The sequence below is a fragment of the Toxotes jaculatrix genome, chromosome 12 (genome assembly GCF_017976425.1).
Source record: "Toxotes jaculatrix isolate fToxJac2 chromosome 12, fToxJac2.pri, whole genome shotgun sequence".
NCBI lineage: Eukaryota > Metazoa > Chordata > Actinopteri > Toxotidae > Toxotes > Toxotes jaculatrix.
The window spans coordinates 9,782,746-9,799,016 of NC_054405.1; the positions used below are offsets into that span (position 1 = coordinate 9,782,746).

At 38.6% G+C, this 16,271-nt stretch overlaps 1 protein-coding gene across 1 annotated transcript; it reads right to left on the reverse strand.

Moving 5' to 3' along the window:
• Positions 1–9,905: 9,905 nt before the first annotated feature.
• Positions 9,906–12,997, reverse strand: LOC121190849 (LIM/homeobox protein Lhx1-like). Its single transcript, XM_041051868.1, is given in 6 exon segments — positions 9,906–10,282; positions 10,586–10,742; positions 11,130–11,407; positions 11,737–11,957; positions 12,656–12,939; positions 12,941–12,997. Coding segments are annotated over 6 exon segments (1,374 nt in total).
• Positions 12,998–16,271: the final 3,274 nt, after the last annotated feature.

The window sequence follows — 16,271 nt, forward strand, 5'->3', positions numbered from 1 at the left end:
TTAAAGTTTAAATTTAAGTTTAAATATTACTTAGTGTATTGCATGTGTGCAATTTTGCATACTAGAATACCTTATAGTATAGGCTACCAAAAGTATAATATTTTAATTAGCAGAAACAGCCCTTTACTGGCACTGTTCATTTCACTCACATTTAAAATGTAGATTTGTTCAAATAAATTGATTATCCTTTATATGTGTGTTTATTTAAGTCACATCTAATTAAAAATTAAGTCTTAGCAAGTCATTGTGTATTTACAATGATTTAATAAAATGTTCAGAGCTCAGCAAAAGCCTGTAAATTGGACTTTTGTGTATCATGAATGATGGAGTTGTTAAGAATTAACAGGAAGCCGTGGAAAAGCATCTGATTTCCCAAAAAAAAAAAATGCACGTAAATCAACATAAACAACAGCAATGTATTACTAGCAACGCACATGGATCCATAAGTCCAGTTTAAAGAGAGAGGAGAGAGAAGAATGAACTCAAAATTTACAAATAAACATTTTTGACATTTCAAAAAAAAAATCAGTGACCAATACAGCCACTCTTCTTTTCAGTAACAGTCATAAGTCTTCCATTCATGGAGTCGATTGACGATTAACTTTCTGTGCAGCAGCAACCACAGCCTCTCAAACACTGTTCAGAGAGGTGTACTGTTTTCCTTCACCGTAAATCTCCCATTTAAGAAGGGCCCACAAGTTCTCAGTAGGGTTTAGGTCAGGTGACGTAGGGGGGCATGTCATTATTCTTTCACCTTTAATTTGCATTTTGCAATTGCTTTTTTTCCTCAACATGTTTCTTGTGACCCTTTTGACTATTTGCAACAAAACGTTTGATGGTTCTGTGATCACGCCCCAATATCATGGGAATTTCAAGAGCGCTGCATCCCTCTGAAAGACTTTTGAAAGACTAACAATTTTTGACTTTTCAAAGTCAGTTAAATCTCTTGTTTTTGGCCCATTTTGCCTAATAATTATGCACACCTTGATATAGGGTGTTGATCTCCTTAGGCCACACCCTCCCTCATTACACAAATACACATCACCTGATATGCTTAAATCCAATAAGCACTCAAGTTTATACAGCTTGGTGCTGCTTTTTGAGTGGGATTTCCTCATGCATCTCAGGCTTTCATGATTTATATTGTTTGATAGACCTAAATCATGAAGTGCAAACCAAACTTCTGAAAAGCCATTTTCATCAGTAGATCAAAAATGAAAATAAATGATGTATTGTATCTTTAATGCAAGGAGGCCAGCCCACAGAGTTATAGTCAGGCAGTGAATCTCTCCAGGGGCACGAAAGGCAGCCTGTCAGCCAGCTGCACGAGAGGCTTAATCTCCGATCCGCGTTTGAAATGTGCCACAAGGGTCAAAGATTACAGATCCCTGTGATTATCGCCACATAATGCATACATTCTCATTCTGCCAGAGCTTGGTAAACATTGGCTGAGGACTAACTGAACACCAGGATGACAGAGAGGAGGGATAATTTGCAAGAAGACAAAACTGCTCTAGACAGAAGACAAAGAAGGCAGAGGTCTGAAGTTACGGATTCATCGCCAACGAAATGTTTTAAGTTGTTTTTATGGTTTGAATGAACAGATCTGCAAAGTGTCTCATCACATGCTGTCTGCAGTCTGTTGTTCATCTTCAAGAGTAAATCAATATTATGCTGTAGCTGAGTGCACAATGATTAGCTTGCTGTTTTTCCTAATACTGCTGCTCATGCACTTGACTGTAAATTTGTCTCAGACGTTAACACAAGACCAACACAGCTTAGCCGACATGAACAATAATACAGAAAAAGCTCCTTGTAGCTGTGCATTGCAGACCAGGTGAATCTGCTCCTTGTACCGTTCAGCCTCTCCTCCCCTCCCTCTCATCCCTCCCCCCTGTCCCGACATTAACATTCATGGAGCCACTGGAGTGTGGCGAGCTACGTACATCAAGCCAACGACAAGATGCAAGGAATGAGGGGGAAGAGGGAGCATGGAGGCACCCGTGAATAGAGCTGGTGGAGGAAGGGGAGGGCCCTGTTGGTGAAGGTTGCTCAGTATGGGATTGTGGGAAAGGTCAGCAACCAAGGTGCCACATCTGTGGTCATACATCACAATTATTACTGTAGGTCATTGACTGGTAAGGAAATTATAAGAGCAGGTCCACATGGAACCCTGGAAGAGTCGGGAAGTAAAAAGAGATTGTCGACTCTTATTGTATCTCTCAGTAAAAGGCTTGGCTCAAGACATGCTGGTGCCATGGCTCTGGGGATGGCAAAGTCAGTCTGTTGATCCTCCACTTCGCTGGTCCAGACTGAAATACAGTAGGCCTATGTCCCAACAACTGCTGGATGGATTGTTACGAATCCTTTGGCGACCTGCTGACTTTTCCTCTGGTGCCACCCTAACACTGACATTTTTGGTTTTAATTTAATCTCAACAATACTGGACGATGGATGTGAAATATGGTGCAGACATTCATGTTCCCCTGCAGATGTATCGTCATAACTTTAGCACCATGATGAGGTCAAAATGCCACTTGGTTTATGACCAAACACTTCCAAAATTAAAGACATTCCCTGCCTGAACAACACTTCTGTTTGCTGCTAATTAGCAGATGTTAGCATACTTGCATGCTAAACTATGATGGTAAGAACTGTAAACTATATGCATTCTAAACATCAGCATGCTAACATTGTGGTTGTGAGCATATTAACATGCTGATGGTGCCCAAGCACAGCCTCACAGAGCCGCTAGCATGTCTTGCAGGCTCCCTCTTAGCATTTTTTGATTGCACTCTCTGTTAAACACATCTGTGCAGTATCATAAATGTAGAAGTTTATATAATGCAGTCAGTTGCAGCTATGTGAGGACTGGTAGACTCTGGTGGTCACTTGACATTCATGTAATGTGGTACTTATGTGAAACATAACATATTATATTGTTATGTGGTCATGATCACTTCCTCTTATGAAAGCAGGCATGGCGAACTCTGCAGTTAGTGGATCTATTTTGAGTTTTAATTATGGCAATGCAATACAATACAATACGATTCAAAAAATACAAGCGGCCCTTACATTAATATGCTGCAAAGCTTCATGTCTTTCCCATGTAGCACACACTCACTGATTGATTGATGGCTTCAAGACTACACTGAAGAACATGAAGTCTGGATCCTCATAACGAGTTATGGTTTGCACAGAGCTGCTGACTAAAACAGTTTAGTTGAATGCAAACATGGGTCCAGCAGTGGCCCATTTTGAGAGGTGCGCCACATTAAAATGCATGCATTACAGGCATGGCAGTGGAGCGTTTAAAGCCAACTCCCTACGGAACTGTTGGTTTACTGCTTCTCGTGGGGGCCTGTGGAATGGCTGGATTTGTGACCAGTGTCCTCTGGCTCTGAAGGACAAAGGCAACCAACCAGGGAAATCACTGTGCGTGACAACATAGCATGGTGTCATCGAGCAGTGCTCGTGTCCAACGTTCATAGTCTAATAAAGATGTTTAAAAGAAGCATCGACACTGTGCATGTCATTTCTCAGTGTTCCTACTACAGTTACTAAATACTAGCTGAAGGAACATACCACAGTGTGACATAATATTTCTGGAGACTGTTCTGCATGGTGTTTTTTGGGTCTTTTTTGTTTGCCATATAAAGCCCTCTGATGTTTTAACCTTAAGCAAGATCATTGTTGATTTCAGGGATAAGTAGTAATATTGCTTCTTATCATAATCACTTATCAGGTTGTCATGATCAAAACTTGCAGCTGTCATTTTACATTACAGATGCGGACTGTTACTGTCTCCTAAATTATCATAATACCAAGCTTTGCCAAAGCACATGTACTGAGTATCCTTGTATAACTAAAATATATAAGTACGTCCATTAAACTCTCTAAAAATCAGCAGCAAATGAAACGCTGATTAAAATCTTAATGAGCATATTTGCCTTGGCTTTTGTGAGAGAACGACTTGTCAATAGCTATAACAGGCTGAAGTCTTCTCAGCACTTGGCCTTACAGATTAAGCACCGCAGGAAAAGAAAGTAGGTGGGGAACTCTTATGATTCTGTCCTCTTCAACTTTAATCAAAAGTACACTGACATGCTGCAGCCCCCTCCTCTCTTTCATAATAATGGGACGCTAAAAATTCAGGAGGCAGGCTCCACATCAATCACTCGCCAGATTTGAGTCCAATGCAATAAATATGTAAATGAGGAGAAGCCAATGTCTCATAGCTTTGAGATCAGCACAAGGAGAGAAGAAAAAAAAAAAAGGAAAAACTGTATTAATTGCCCATGGCCAGAGGAATCCTATTACTGTGGGCATTGATTATAAAAATGTATGTGTGAATGATTTTCATGCAGAAAGTGGACTACCAAGCCTCAAGCAAAAAGTGAAGAAAGACTCAAATTAGCGAACTGGGCCAGACTGTGCATGTGAATAAAAAGGAAACAGCAACCACAAAATGTCAAATGCCAAATCTGAGTTCACATAAGATTTGGGTTTATTAGATTTAGATGTAATTAGATTAGAAATTCAAAATGATTTCCACCTCTAATTATATCATAATATTTGTTTAAGTGTAATGTCCTCCTGTATACAACTCAGATGTCTGAATCTGGTCTTTCCCCTTCAATGACCTTTTTTTTTTTTTACCAAAGTTGTCAGTTTTGCATGTAAAACATGTACTTATGTTTTCTGGACACTAGTCTCCAACAACACGTGGGGAAAGCTAAAGAAGAATTTATTCTACTGGCCCCAGTATTTCTGGAAACATACTTGGGAAACACTTGAATTAGTTTTGTGGTTAAACTAAGTGAACAAATCAATCCTCAGAGGGCAAATAACCTTTATTGTGCATGGTTTATCCAACAGTTACCATAATCACTGTCAGGTAGATTTAAATTGATTTGCTGGCCTCCTGTTTGACTTGCAGATCTCTCTCTTAATCAAGGCATTTTGTTCAGATAAACAAGGATTAGGTTGATTAACAGCATAACATTATCTCCAACAGAGAAGGGAACCTTTAAACTTGAGAAGCTTCATAGGCTTCAATTCACACAGTGTGATAAAGTTTTAAATACTAAATACATTTTAGAGAGAATTTGAGCTGGCAGCCAAACAATTACTGAAATCAAACAGAAGTCATTCTTTTGTCATTTGCAGTGAAACAAGAAGTTCAGTCATGGCCAAAAAAAATATCAGCACCCTTACAATTCTGTCAGAAAATGATTGTTGCAATTGCAAATGTTTTGGTATTCACATGTTTATTTCTTTTGTTTGCAAAGGAAAAGCACACACAAAAAAGAAGAAAAATCAAACTTTTTTCACACACAACTTAAAAAATGGACTGGCCAAAATTATTGGCACCTTTGTAAGAAATAATTGCTTTTCAAACATGTGACGCTCCTGTAATTTGTATTTAGACACACCTGTGGCAGGTAACAGGTGTGGGCAATAGAGTAATCACACTTGCAACCAGTTAAAATGGAGACTCGGCCTTTGCGTTGTGTGTCACACTGAACATGGAGGAAAGAAAGAAGAGTAAAGAGTTGTTTGTGGGTGTGAGAGACAAAATTGTGGAAAAACATGGACAATCTCAAGGCTAAAAGTCCATCTCCAGAGATCTTGATGTTCCTGTGTCCACTGTGCGCAATGTCATCAAAAAGCTTACAGCTCATGGCACTGTTGCTAACCTCAAAACTGATTTAAAATTACAACAAAGGATTGTTTGAATGGTGAATAAAGAACCTTGATCAACTTCCAAACAAATTCAAGCTGACCTGACACAAAGGCATAAAAAAAAATCCAGACTGTAGTTTGCCAAAACTACACTCCTTCTGGGAGAACGTGCTGTGGACAGATGAAACAAAAGTAGAGCTTTTTGGTAAAGCACATCATGGCACTGTTTACAGAAAAAGAAATGAGGCGTTCAAAAAAAAGAACATGGTCCCTTGTATAGGCTTTTGGGTGTGTGTGTGTTTTGTGTTGTTTTTTTTTTCTTTTTTTTTTTTTTTTTGTTGTTGTGTGTGTGTGTTGTTCCAATGCAAACAAAAGAAATAAACATGTGAATACCAAAACAGTTGCAATTGCAGTTTTCTGGGAGAAGTGGTATATTATCTGACAGAAGTAGGTACCAAGCAAGGGTACCAATATTTTTGGCCATGACTGTAGTCAAGAGGCAAGTTACTTGTTACCCACAAAACTGACCATGTTTGAGAATTACTCTCTCTCAAATCTGACAACTCCATCCTCCATGAGTTTTTGACATAGGGAGTGAAAATGCAGCCGGTCCTCAATTTTTTCATTTCGATTTTACTAACAAGAATTGCTTCTGTAGCCAGTTCCTCTGTGGCAAAGGTCTCCATTGTGTCTAGAGCTATTAAAATCACATCAGTGTTGCACTGAGTGACATGTTCCTCCATTACCATTATTCTGAGGCCATCCCACATACATTGTCCTTCTGCCATAAGAAGTCATAGCACAAGAAATGTGGATTAATCCTCTGCTGTAAATAGTGCCTAACAAATGGACTTTTTACTTGACTTAGAAAGTTTGTTAAAAAAAACTAGTGTTCTGCTGCTTTAGGAAATTAGAGGGTTTTTTAAAAATGAAACTATGCACTCTTTGGGATCTGTTTATTCTGAAGATTAAGTCTTCAGGATTAAGCAGTAGCTTTGGGACTGAGAGACAAAGACTTGGTTTTTCCATTAGATTTGTTGAAAATGAGAAATATATAGACTATTGTTAGCCTAAACCTTTAATTGTATGTCTGGTGTTCATCAAGGGCATGTAAAGGCTTACATCGAGGGCTTTGGCTTGCCTTTGCAAGCCTACATGCTTTGGAGCATGTAAGCATGTTGGAGAATGTAGGCTTGACTGAAATGTATCACAGCCATTCAGCCATGATAGTTACAGCCTGCGTTTTCAAACTTCAGCTCCATGTGTGCTTTGCCCCTCTTTCATCACATTAGGAGTTTGTGACCAGCTGATAAGACAACAAATCCAATCAGAATCTTAAAAACATCCTTTCAAAAAAACATCCAGAAACCCTCAGGAGGAATGACAGCTACACATTTATGTTTTTTTTTTCTGCAATTTATGGTTTTTGACCCTCCCGCCCAAACAGCTCCACTGATCTGCTCCTTCACTGATCAGTGGTTCGAATATTAGTGTTCGTCCTGTTCTCTTTATGCTCCTCTCACCTTTAACTGACTCTAAAATATTCACTGTCTTCAGCCATTTCTCCTTTACTAACAGAGACGCCTCCACATATGACTTAGCTGTCATTTCAGTCAAGCTTATTATTTGCAAATCCTCATGTCCCTGCAGTAGTGTTTCCCAAATTATCCGGAAAATACCTAGAAAACGGACAATTCCTAAAAAGATGAAGACCCTTTGTGTAAATAAAAAGACACATGTACAGACACACGCACATGCAGTATATTACAGTATACACTGATAAATTTACACTTAAAAAGCTTTAAACATCTGTCTGAAATCTTTGTTGTGCAAATAGAATTTGTGTGTTTTTGTTTTCTCTTCGTTTTTGAAGAATGTGATTGTGAATTTATTTCAACAAGAACAGAAGAAAACACGGGAAGAAATTTTAAGCCTCTGAGTACAAATAACATTTGGGTCTAAGCTTTTCGTATTGTTGCTTGTTCTTTCCTCACAGTACCGAGCAGACACCAGCTACTTCAACTCAACAGCTCACCCACATTTGCAAAGGTATCCATAAATGCCGACCAACTGCTCCTGGATTAGAAAGTTTATTGATTGCTGGTTAGATGTCTCATCTAGATTATCACCACTGTCAGAAGCTTTAGCTTTGTTGGTGCTGCAGCAGAACCTGCAAGCCTCTCCATATTAGCCATACCCTTGTCAAGATGTTTGCGTTTGTAAGGGCTCTGGATGAAAGGCTATCATTTAGCAGTCTGCAAAGAAAATACCCAGTGTAACAGCAATTAAGCATAGGTTAAAAAAAAGAAAATTTGTATGTGAGTTGTGTCTTGCAGCTCATAAGACCTGAAGTTTAACAGTCAATCCAAAGACTTCACCAATATCAATATTTTTTTTTAAATGACAGAGAATCTGAGGTATGAAATTTTCCTTCTTCTGTGAGAAAAGAGGCGATTTCAAGTTGTCATTATAATAATGTGTAGTCAAAGCACCACCATTCTGTTTAAGGCTGCAACTAACACGTACTTTCATTATGGATTAATCTTGTGGATCAGTCTGTTGATTCTTTTCTCTGTTAATCAAACCATCATTTGTTCTATAAAATGCTGTAAAACAGAGAAAAATGCCTGTCAGTGTTCCTTAAAGCCCAAACCCTGATATGAAAGCCAGAACATATCTGAAAAGCTAGAACCAGAGAACGTTTGGCATTTTTATTAGAAAAAGCCTCACAGTTTTAAGTCTTAAACAGTCAGTCAGTACGCCAAATAGTTGATGAGACAGTAGCAAATTTTTGCTGATGAAGTAATCAATCAGTTTATTGTTTCAGCTCTAATGCAACTGCAATATGTGTGTGTGTGTGTGCCCCTTTTAAGTTCCCTAGACACACAAATACAGGGCATATTGGGAAATATGATGCTTATGTCATGGGAAAAAAGAAGACAAGAAAAAATATGATTTCTCCCAAAGACATAACAATGATGAACATGTGTTTTATTACACAGTGAATGGGCCTAAACAATCGCGTATCATTTAATGAAAAACACTGCTGCTGCTGACAGTGCATGACACCATCAGAGACCATCAATGTAAATAAACAAAAAAAAACAAAACAACAACAACAACAACAACACACTGAGCCTTGGATGTTTGTTTAACTCAGATGCAAAAAAAAATGTTTTTTACTCAGTTTTTAAAAAAACAAAAAACAAAAAACTGATGCTTATCACAACTAAAGGTGTAAGATTCATGCTGTGCTTTCATTTGGCAACAGTTTATTAGTATTTTCTTTTTCTTTTTTTTATGAGACATAATACAAACTAGCACAGTGAGCGACCACATAAATAGAACAGCTAGAAAAGTTTGGTCTGTTTGCATTGAATGGTTTGTCCATTGGAACCAAGAGGTTTCACACAGCTGAAATTCAAACCCCCTTAATACTGGAGCTTTAAGTAAACAACTGACTGTTCTGTACAAATGTCCATTATTCTCTATATAAGCTTGGGCTCATGCCATGTTAAAGTCAAATCATTTTCTGTTGCATATAAAATTTTCAGATTTATAAAGATATCCTATGAAGGCAAACACGTGTTGACAATCAAAATAATGAAAGGACATGACGAGGACATGGCAAATGAAAATAGACCAAAACAATGCTTCCACGGTCCTGAGACAGGTCTTTTTTTGGTCAAATGTATTAAACATCACAATCATAATGTGCTGTGAAATGATAAAATCTTTTATTACATGTGAATGCATGGATGGAGGATGCTGTTTGTCAGTATGTGTAAAACACTGAAATGTGATTAAAATGCTGCCATGCACCTTCATTTCAAGGACAATTTTATCAAATAAGTTGCAGAAATTTCCTTGCAAATAAATAAATAAATAAATAAATAAATAAATAAATAAATAAATAGCGCCTATAAATGTGTTTGTTTTATTGCTTGATCTGTGGCCCAGCATTATGAATGCATTAATGAGTCAGATTCACATGGATTCTTTAAAACAATCTATCGATTGGCTAGTCAATAAACACTTATACTGACATACAAATATACAAATATAGAGATTTATAAATAGTTAAATAGAGCTTAACAGAGATGCAAGCAAATGGATGCTTAAATAAATAAATAAATAAATAAATAAATGTACATTTAGAAAAAAAAAAATTGATTTGCCTTCAAAATCCAAATGTGCCGTGTAGTACAGTTTCAGATGGATTACCAGACAGTGCCTTCACTCATTTCTGAGGACGGCTGTGACAGCTGGTTGGTGTATCCATTGTCACTGAGAGACAGAGTGGTGTAGGGCGTGCTGGGGCCGCACATCTCACTGGAGATGCTGTGCATTGAGCCCGGTCCATTGGGCTCTGGACTGGGTGAGTCCGCAGGATGGTGAGAGACTGTGTCAGAGAAGCACTGCGCCTCTCCTGGACAGTGGTGTCCCGGATGGTGGTGGTCTATGGCTCCTAATGGGGTGCCAGTGGGGACAGAGGAGGGCACAAAGCCCAAGTCTGCTGGAGTCTGTGCCTGGGACGATGGCGGGCCTTGGAAGTACACATAATTCCCTCCTGAGCCATAGTATTCACCAGGATAATCTGTGTTCGTGAAAGTGTCTGGATTAGAGCAATGTCTATGTCTGAATTTACAGGCATAATATATTAACAATGTGAATTAATTTTTTTAAATGTTTATTTTCTTACATTTTAAATTTTAATATGTAGTCAAATCAACAGAATCAGAAAACAGACTCAATTCAAGATGACCTAAATTATAGTGAGTACACCGACTTGAAGATCCATATTTCATTGACATAAGCCTGCTCATCAAAATACCATCAGCTTAGAATCAAGAACCTTATCAAGCCTTTAACTCCTAAACATGACTGAAACAAAGCTCACCTCCATAATAAGAAAAGTGTCCAAGCTCTCCTGGTTCCAGTCTCTCTCCCAGCGCCCTCATCCTCCTCGGGCTGCGGAAAAACACGTGTCTCCGTGAGCTCAGAGCGCTCAGCTGCTTCATGCGTCTCTCTTTAGACCTCCGATTTTGAAACCAAACCTTTAGGACACAGAGAGAACAAGACAGTGTTGGACACGATGAGCAGTACGGATGACACAAGTAGGAGAAGCAGGCTTACTGCAAAGAAAAGACGTCCTCTCATACTTAGTCACAAGTGCTACGTATCACCACTGAATTGTACTTATTTGTTGACAAAAGACACCTTAAAGATAGAAGGAAAAAAAAAAAGAAAAAACATGTTTTGTCATTTTATTTTCAAAAGTTGATCATTTTCTTTTGTGATCGAGTCAAAAATACTGATGAACTGGAATAAAGGTTTGGTTGGTGCGGAAATATGTGTATTAAAAAGCTAATTTTGGGAATATGAAATGAATATGATTTTTTTTTTTTTTTCTTGTCAGTGGACCTTTTGCCTTCGGTTGTTACCTGGATGACTCTCATGCTGAGGCCGGTCTCCCGCGACAGCTGCTCCCTGATGTGCCTGGTGGGTTTCGGCGTGGCCGCGAAAGCCGCTTTCAGGGTCTCCAGCTGCTTGGCTTTTATCGTGGTCCGAGGCCCGCGTCGTTTCCCGACGGCACTCTGCTCGTCGTTCTCGTTGTTGCACACGTCTTTGTCAGATAAATGTCCCGTTTCCGAGTCCTTCCCGTCGTCCTGCGGGTCCTGGGAGTCCGGAGACAGACTTGGTGACTCGCTGCACGTCGTGACTGCCATGAGAATTAAGATATGCTGTGTATTAGCGCTTTAACCTGCACACTGACAGGATCTCAGACTCAAACACACCATGCAAAACCCCATAGAAAAAAAGCGACATTTGTAAAGCAAGTCATGAAAATAGGAGCAAATATGTTTACTGAATACATACGTACCAATTTGAATATTAAAACATTCTAATAATAAGAATAATAACAATAATGATAACAATAATAATAATATAATAATTCCCACTTTCTCAATTATTTATTAATAATATGTTTTTCTGGTTTTTCTAAACATTAAATACAACAATGCCTGTTTGACTTGAACATATAATTACCCGAAAGGAGGATTGTGTCTTTCCCGTTGTTGTTATGATAGTCCTCTTTACAAACAAACTTGAATTCGTCCAGGATGTACAGCTCCTCTCCCGTGGACAGCTGTTTGTTACACATCACACAGGTGAAACAGTTCAGGTGAAACACTTGACTCTTGGCTCTGCGGACAAGATCACTGGGTAAAATCCCCTGAGCGCAACCGCCACACTTGGTCCCAAATGTCCTGTTCAAGAGGGAGAGCAACAGTCAGGGGGGAAGTTTTTTTTTAATGTACATGCAACATAATAGTGTCTCTGATGGAGGCTCTTTTACACTTATTGTTAATGAAGTGATTTTCTGCTGGTTTTTACAGTTACAATCAGCTCAACCAGTCAGCACTGACTTCAGGGCCAGTGGTCCACAAAGGCATGTTATAACTGTTATATATGCGTTTGATCTCAACGTGAAATTAAAATTTTAGTAGGTTGCAACAAAGAACAAGTGTCTAAGTTATAGACGTATCTAAACTCAAATGTCACTGCACAGAACCTGAAAAAAAGATAATGTAATGTACAATGGTGTCATTATGAGCGCAAATAATGTTTTATTTCACGATTTCTTCTTCTTTCTTCGTTTCGTTTCTTCTTAGAAAATAAATAAATGAATGAATAAATAAATAAATATATCGATAATTGCCACATTGCCTCAAATGGTATACCATTATACCCACAGTATAAGTCCCATCAGCGGGACTTAGATCAGCGGGTGTCAAATTCCACCTTTCAGGTTTTTTTCTTTTTCTTTCTTTCTTTCTTTCTTTTATTTATTTATTTATTTATTTATTTTTCTCAATAAAAATTCAGTTTCGTTCACAGTTGCATTTTCCAATTTTTTTTTCCTCCCCAAAATAAACACTTAACCACAGGTACCTTAGATGCTTACCTAAAGAAGTCATTCTTACAGTACAGTCTCCCTTCCCGTGAAAAGCACTTCTCTGTCAAACTGCATTTACACTCGCAGCATTGGACACATTTGATGTGCCACGGTCTGTCCAAAACTTTGAGCAGGAACCTATCGAGAATAGGCTTTTCGCAGCTGGCACACTGAAGCATTGTCTGGAGTTATTCCCTGCCCAGTGTGTGGGATAAACACTCTGCGTCTTTCTCCAACGTGTCGTGTGTTGTTGACTTATAATCCAACGTATCCAAACTAATCTCAGTAATTACCATCACCATCCGTGAGACTGAATGAAACTCTCCTGTTCCGCAGGACTACAATCCACATGTGGCTGACGGCTCCAAGCAAAAGGTCAACAGTGGGGGAAAAAAGCGACTTGGCAGCATTTATGAAACAAAATCACAGACTGAAGATCATAACCGGCCCGTCATGATGATCCGAGTTGTGTGCGACTTTTATGGCTAAGTACAGAGGAAAAAGAAAAGGAAAAGAAAAAAACAAGGCCACCCATTAGCGGCGATTACATCAACTCAGTGTTGTGCAATATATCCTGAGTGGTGTTTAAAGCAGGGGGAAAATAACGTTGATGTGCTATCAGCGCGCTCAGCCTTGTCATTCGTGTCCCTTGTTGCGCCCTGATGAGCTCTCAGTCTGAGGGAGACGCTGTAATGAGCGCACCTCTTAAAGCTCAGCCTATTGCCTGGGAAGAAACCCGTGACGTCAGATCCAGCTAAAAACCTATAAGAGGAGGTCTCATTTCACTCCACTACATGTGCTTCAGTATTATGTGAAGCAAAATACCATGCATGTAAAATAAAATAGAATAAAAGGTCAAATCAGTGTCATGAGGCAAAACTGAGTTGGATTTTTAATCCATATGAAACAATTTGTTTTTCCTTGTCAAAAAAAAAATGTCATTACGCTCAGTGATGCTGGCAGCCAACTATTTATTCTGACAAACCGTATTAAAGATAATAACCAATGTTTTCATTGCAATAATAACTTTTTTTTCTTTTACAGGGTCAGGGCAGCATAACAGTATCTGTCTCAAGAATAACCTACTGAGGGTCAATGATGATATCACATGAATAAATTAGTTCCTGAAGAACGGACTGGGTTGTGTGGGAGAATGAGACTGCACCAGTTGTAGATGACAAATTATCAGTACAGGCCTGTCCCTGCAGTGTGTGGAAGAGGACGGATGAACACAAGGTTTTCACATAGATTAATGTTGTGGCCCAGCATTATTCTTCATTTGGTTTGAAAGGACCACAAGGATCACTAATGGTTATAATCTCTGGCGATAGGCTGTCTCTTATAGATATTATCGCAGCGCGTTGGCGCGCTGTGGACGGAGATAGCGCGTTTCCCATATACTGGCTCCCAGCTCTGTTAGTCCCTGATATAGCCAAGCAAACACCCGGGAAAATCTAAGCTCCCCGACATCATAAAATTAAACTTCAGTGAAAGGAGTTGGAATTTACAAACTCAAAAATGCAAAACTAACATCAGTGTTGCTGCTCATTTGACCACAATGTCATTTTTTTTCGACCTGACCTCTGTTTTGAATTCTTTAAAAAATATATATATATATTAGCTTTAAGGCCAAACACAAAATCTAACAATACCTCAAAATCAGTAAAACAATCAATCAGTCAAACAAGCGAAAATATGGAGGGACAATAAGGGGTTATTGATTCATTGAACGTCCCATGTCTCAGAAATTTGTTTCTGAATCTACATGTCAGAGGAATAACCAGGATCCATTTGCCTTATGAAAAGGAACGTGAATAATAAAAATAATATTAGTTAAACCCTAAATTTTTGAGAGCACATTTTTATTCAAAAATGTATTTGTTAATAAGAGAGCTGCACACACATTTTCAGATCATATATATAACTGCACCTCTGTCAGTTTTGCTTGACAGAATATTTCCATCATCCTCTTTAAGCACAATGGACAGCACATCAATGCACTCATGCGCTTTTTTTTTAATGGATAAAATGACATGAAAGAATGAGCAGAAATCTTTTGGTGAATGACTGAAGCTTAAGCTTAAATTGGGTAGGAGCTGATCAAATGACCTCTTAATGCATTAATTAAGAGGCTGCAGGCTGTTAAACTCCTCATTCTCATCCAGCTGTTAAAGCATTTTTTATGTGAACTACAACCAGTGGTGTTTTATAAAACCATGCCTAGATTTGAAGTAACAAAAAGAAGAATGCCTCATTATGTCAACATAAGTCTGTCAATGTGTTGTTATGTATGAGAAAAGAAGTACTATAGTTGGTCTTTGGTTAAAACAAAACTCAGCTGGAGGAACATTCTCTCGTGTGCTTGGAGTTGTCTTAAGAAATCTGGAGGTGTAATTTTTACCCTTTGTTAAGTGAAATTATTTATACTGTTCATTGCTTTTGTTTGCCTTTTTTTTTTTTTGTAAAGTGCGTTTGGAATTGTGCAAAACCCAGAAATGAACCAGGAGGAGAAGCAGAGCAAGCAAACTCTGTTTCTTAAATCTGATCTCAGATGTAACAGTGAGTGACAATGAAAAGACCAGAGGGGAAAGTAATTATCTCCGTGGTATACTAAGTGTGAATTGTGTGGATAAGTGTCTCCTTCTGGGTTTGTGTTTCTCCATGAGAGGTGTTGATTAGAGCCTGGCCCAGTGAGCTGGCCCCCAGCACCACTCCAACACACAAGAGGTCTCTGTGCAGCACTGGAATCTGGCAGGGTGCGCACTGTTTGTTTTGGAATGAAAAAAGCATGTCATTAGTATTTGTTAATTGCAGCTAATTGGCCCTAACGAGATGAACAAGGCCACCCACTGGGACTATTCATACAAATAATTTGCAGAAAACAAAATTAATTACTAGATGCTAATTAAAGTCAATTAAAACTGATTAGGCAGCAGTGGAATGGGAAAGTTATAGATGGGAGGAAAACACCTTGCAACACACAATATGACATGACAAATACATCTGGTAAATCACAGAGCTTCCTACTGCAAAACATGGCAGCCTGTAGCTATTCCACCCCCACATGCTGAACTCAGCTCAGAGGAGGCTCCACCATCCAATCAGAATCTTACCTATAGAAAGTGATCACATGATTACTGCCTAAAGACTGGGATGAGGATTATACTTGGCAAAAGATCAATCAAGAAGAGTCATTATAAAACTCTCTTTTTTAATATTAAGTTTGCTCCCAGTGTTACTTCCTTTAAATGGGCGTCTCCACTGTTTGGTAGAGCATATTTTGAGTTGTGACATCTTTTTGACCTTAGTTCAACCTGACTTAGCTTCTCCATCTCTAGCTTTGAGTTTACATAACAATGTGCTATCATTGGATTGTGTCTCAATAGCACACCACTTGAGCAGAAGTTACAGTGGTGTAACTTCTGCTCAAAGGGAGTGTCCACACTGAATTATGGAAATCCTTCCTTTTGTTGCATTATATATGCAAATATAATAACTCTTAACAATAACTTTGTGATGGTAGGATTTACTGCAGGATCATTGTATTAGTTAAGTATACCTAACAAATGGTTTGCTAGTAACATTGCATATGGTAAAACACAAATATCTGTAACCAGTGTTAAAC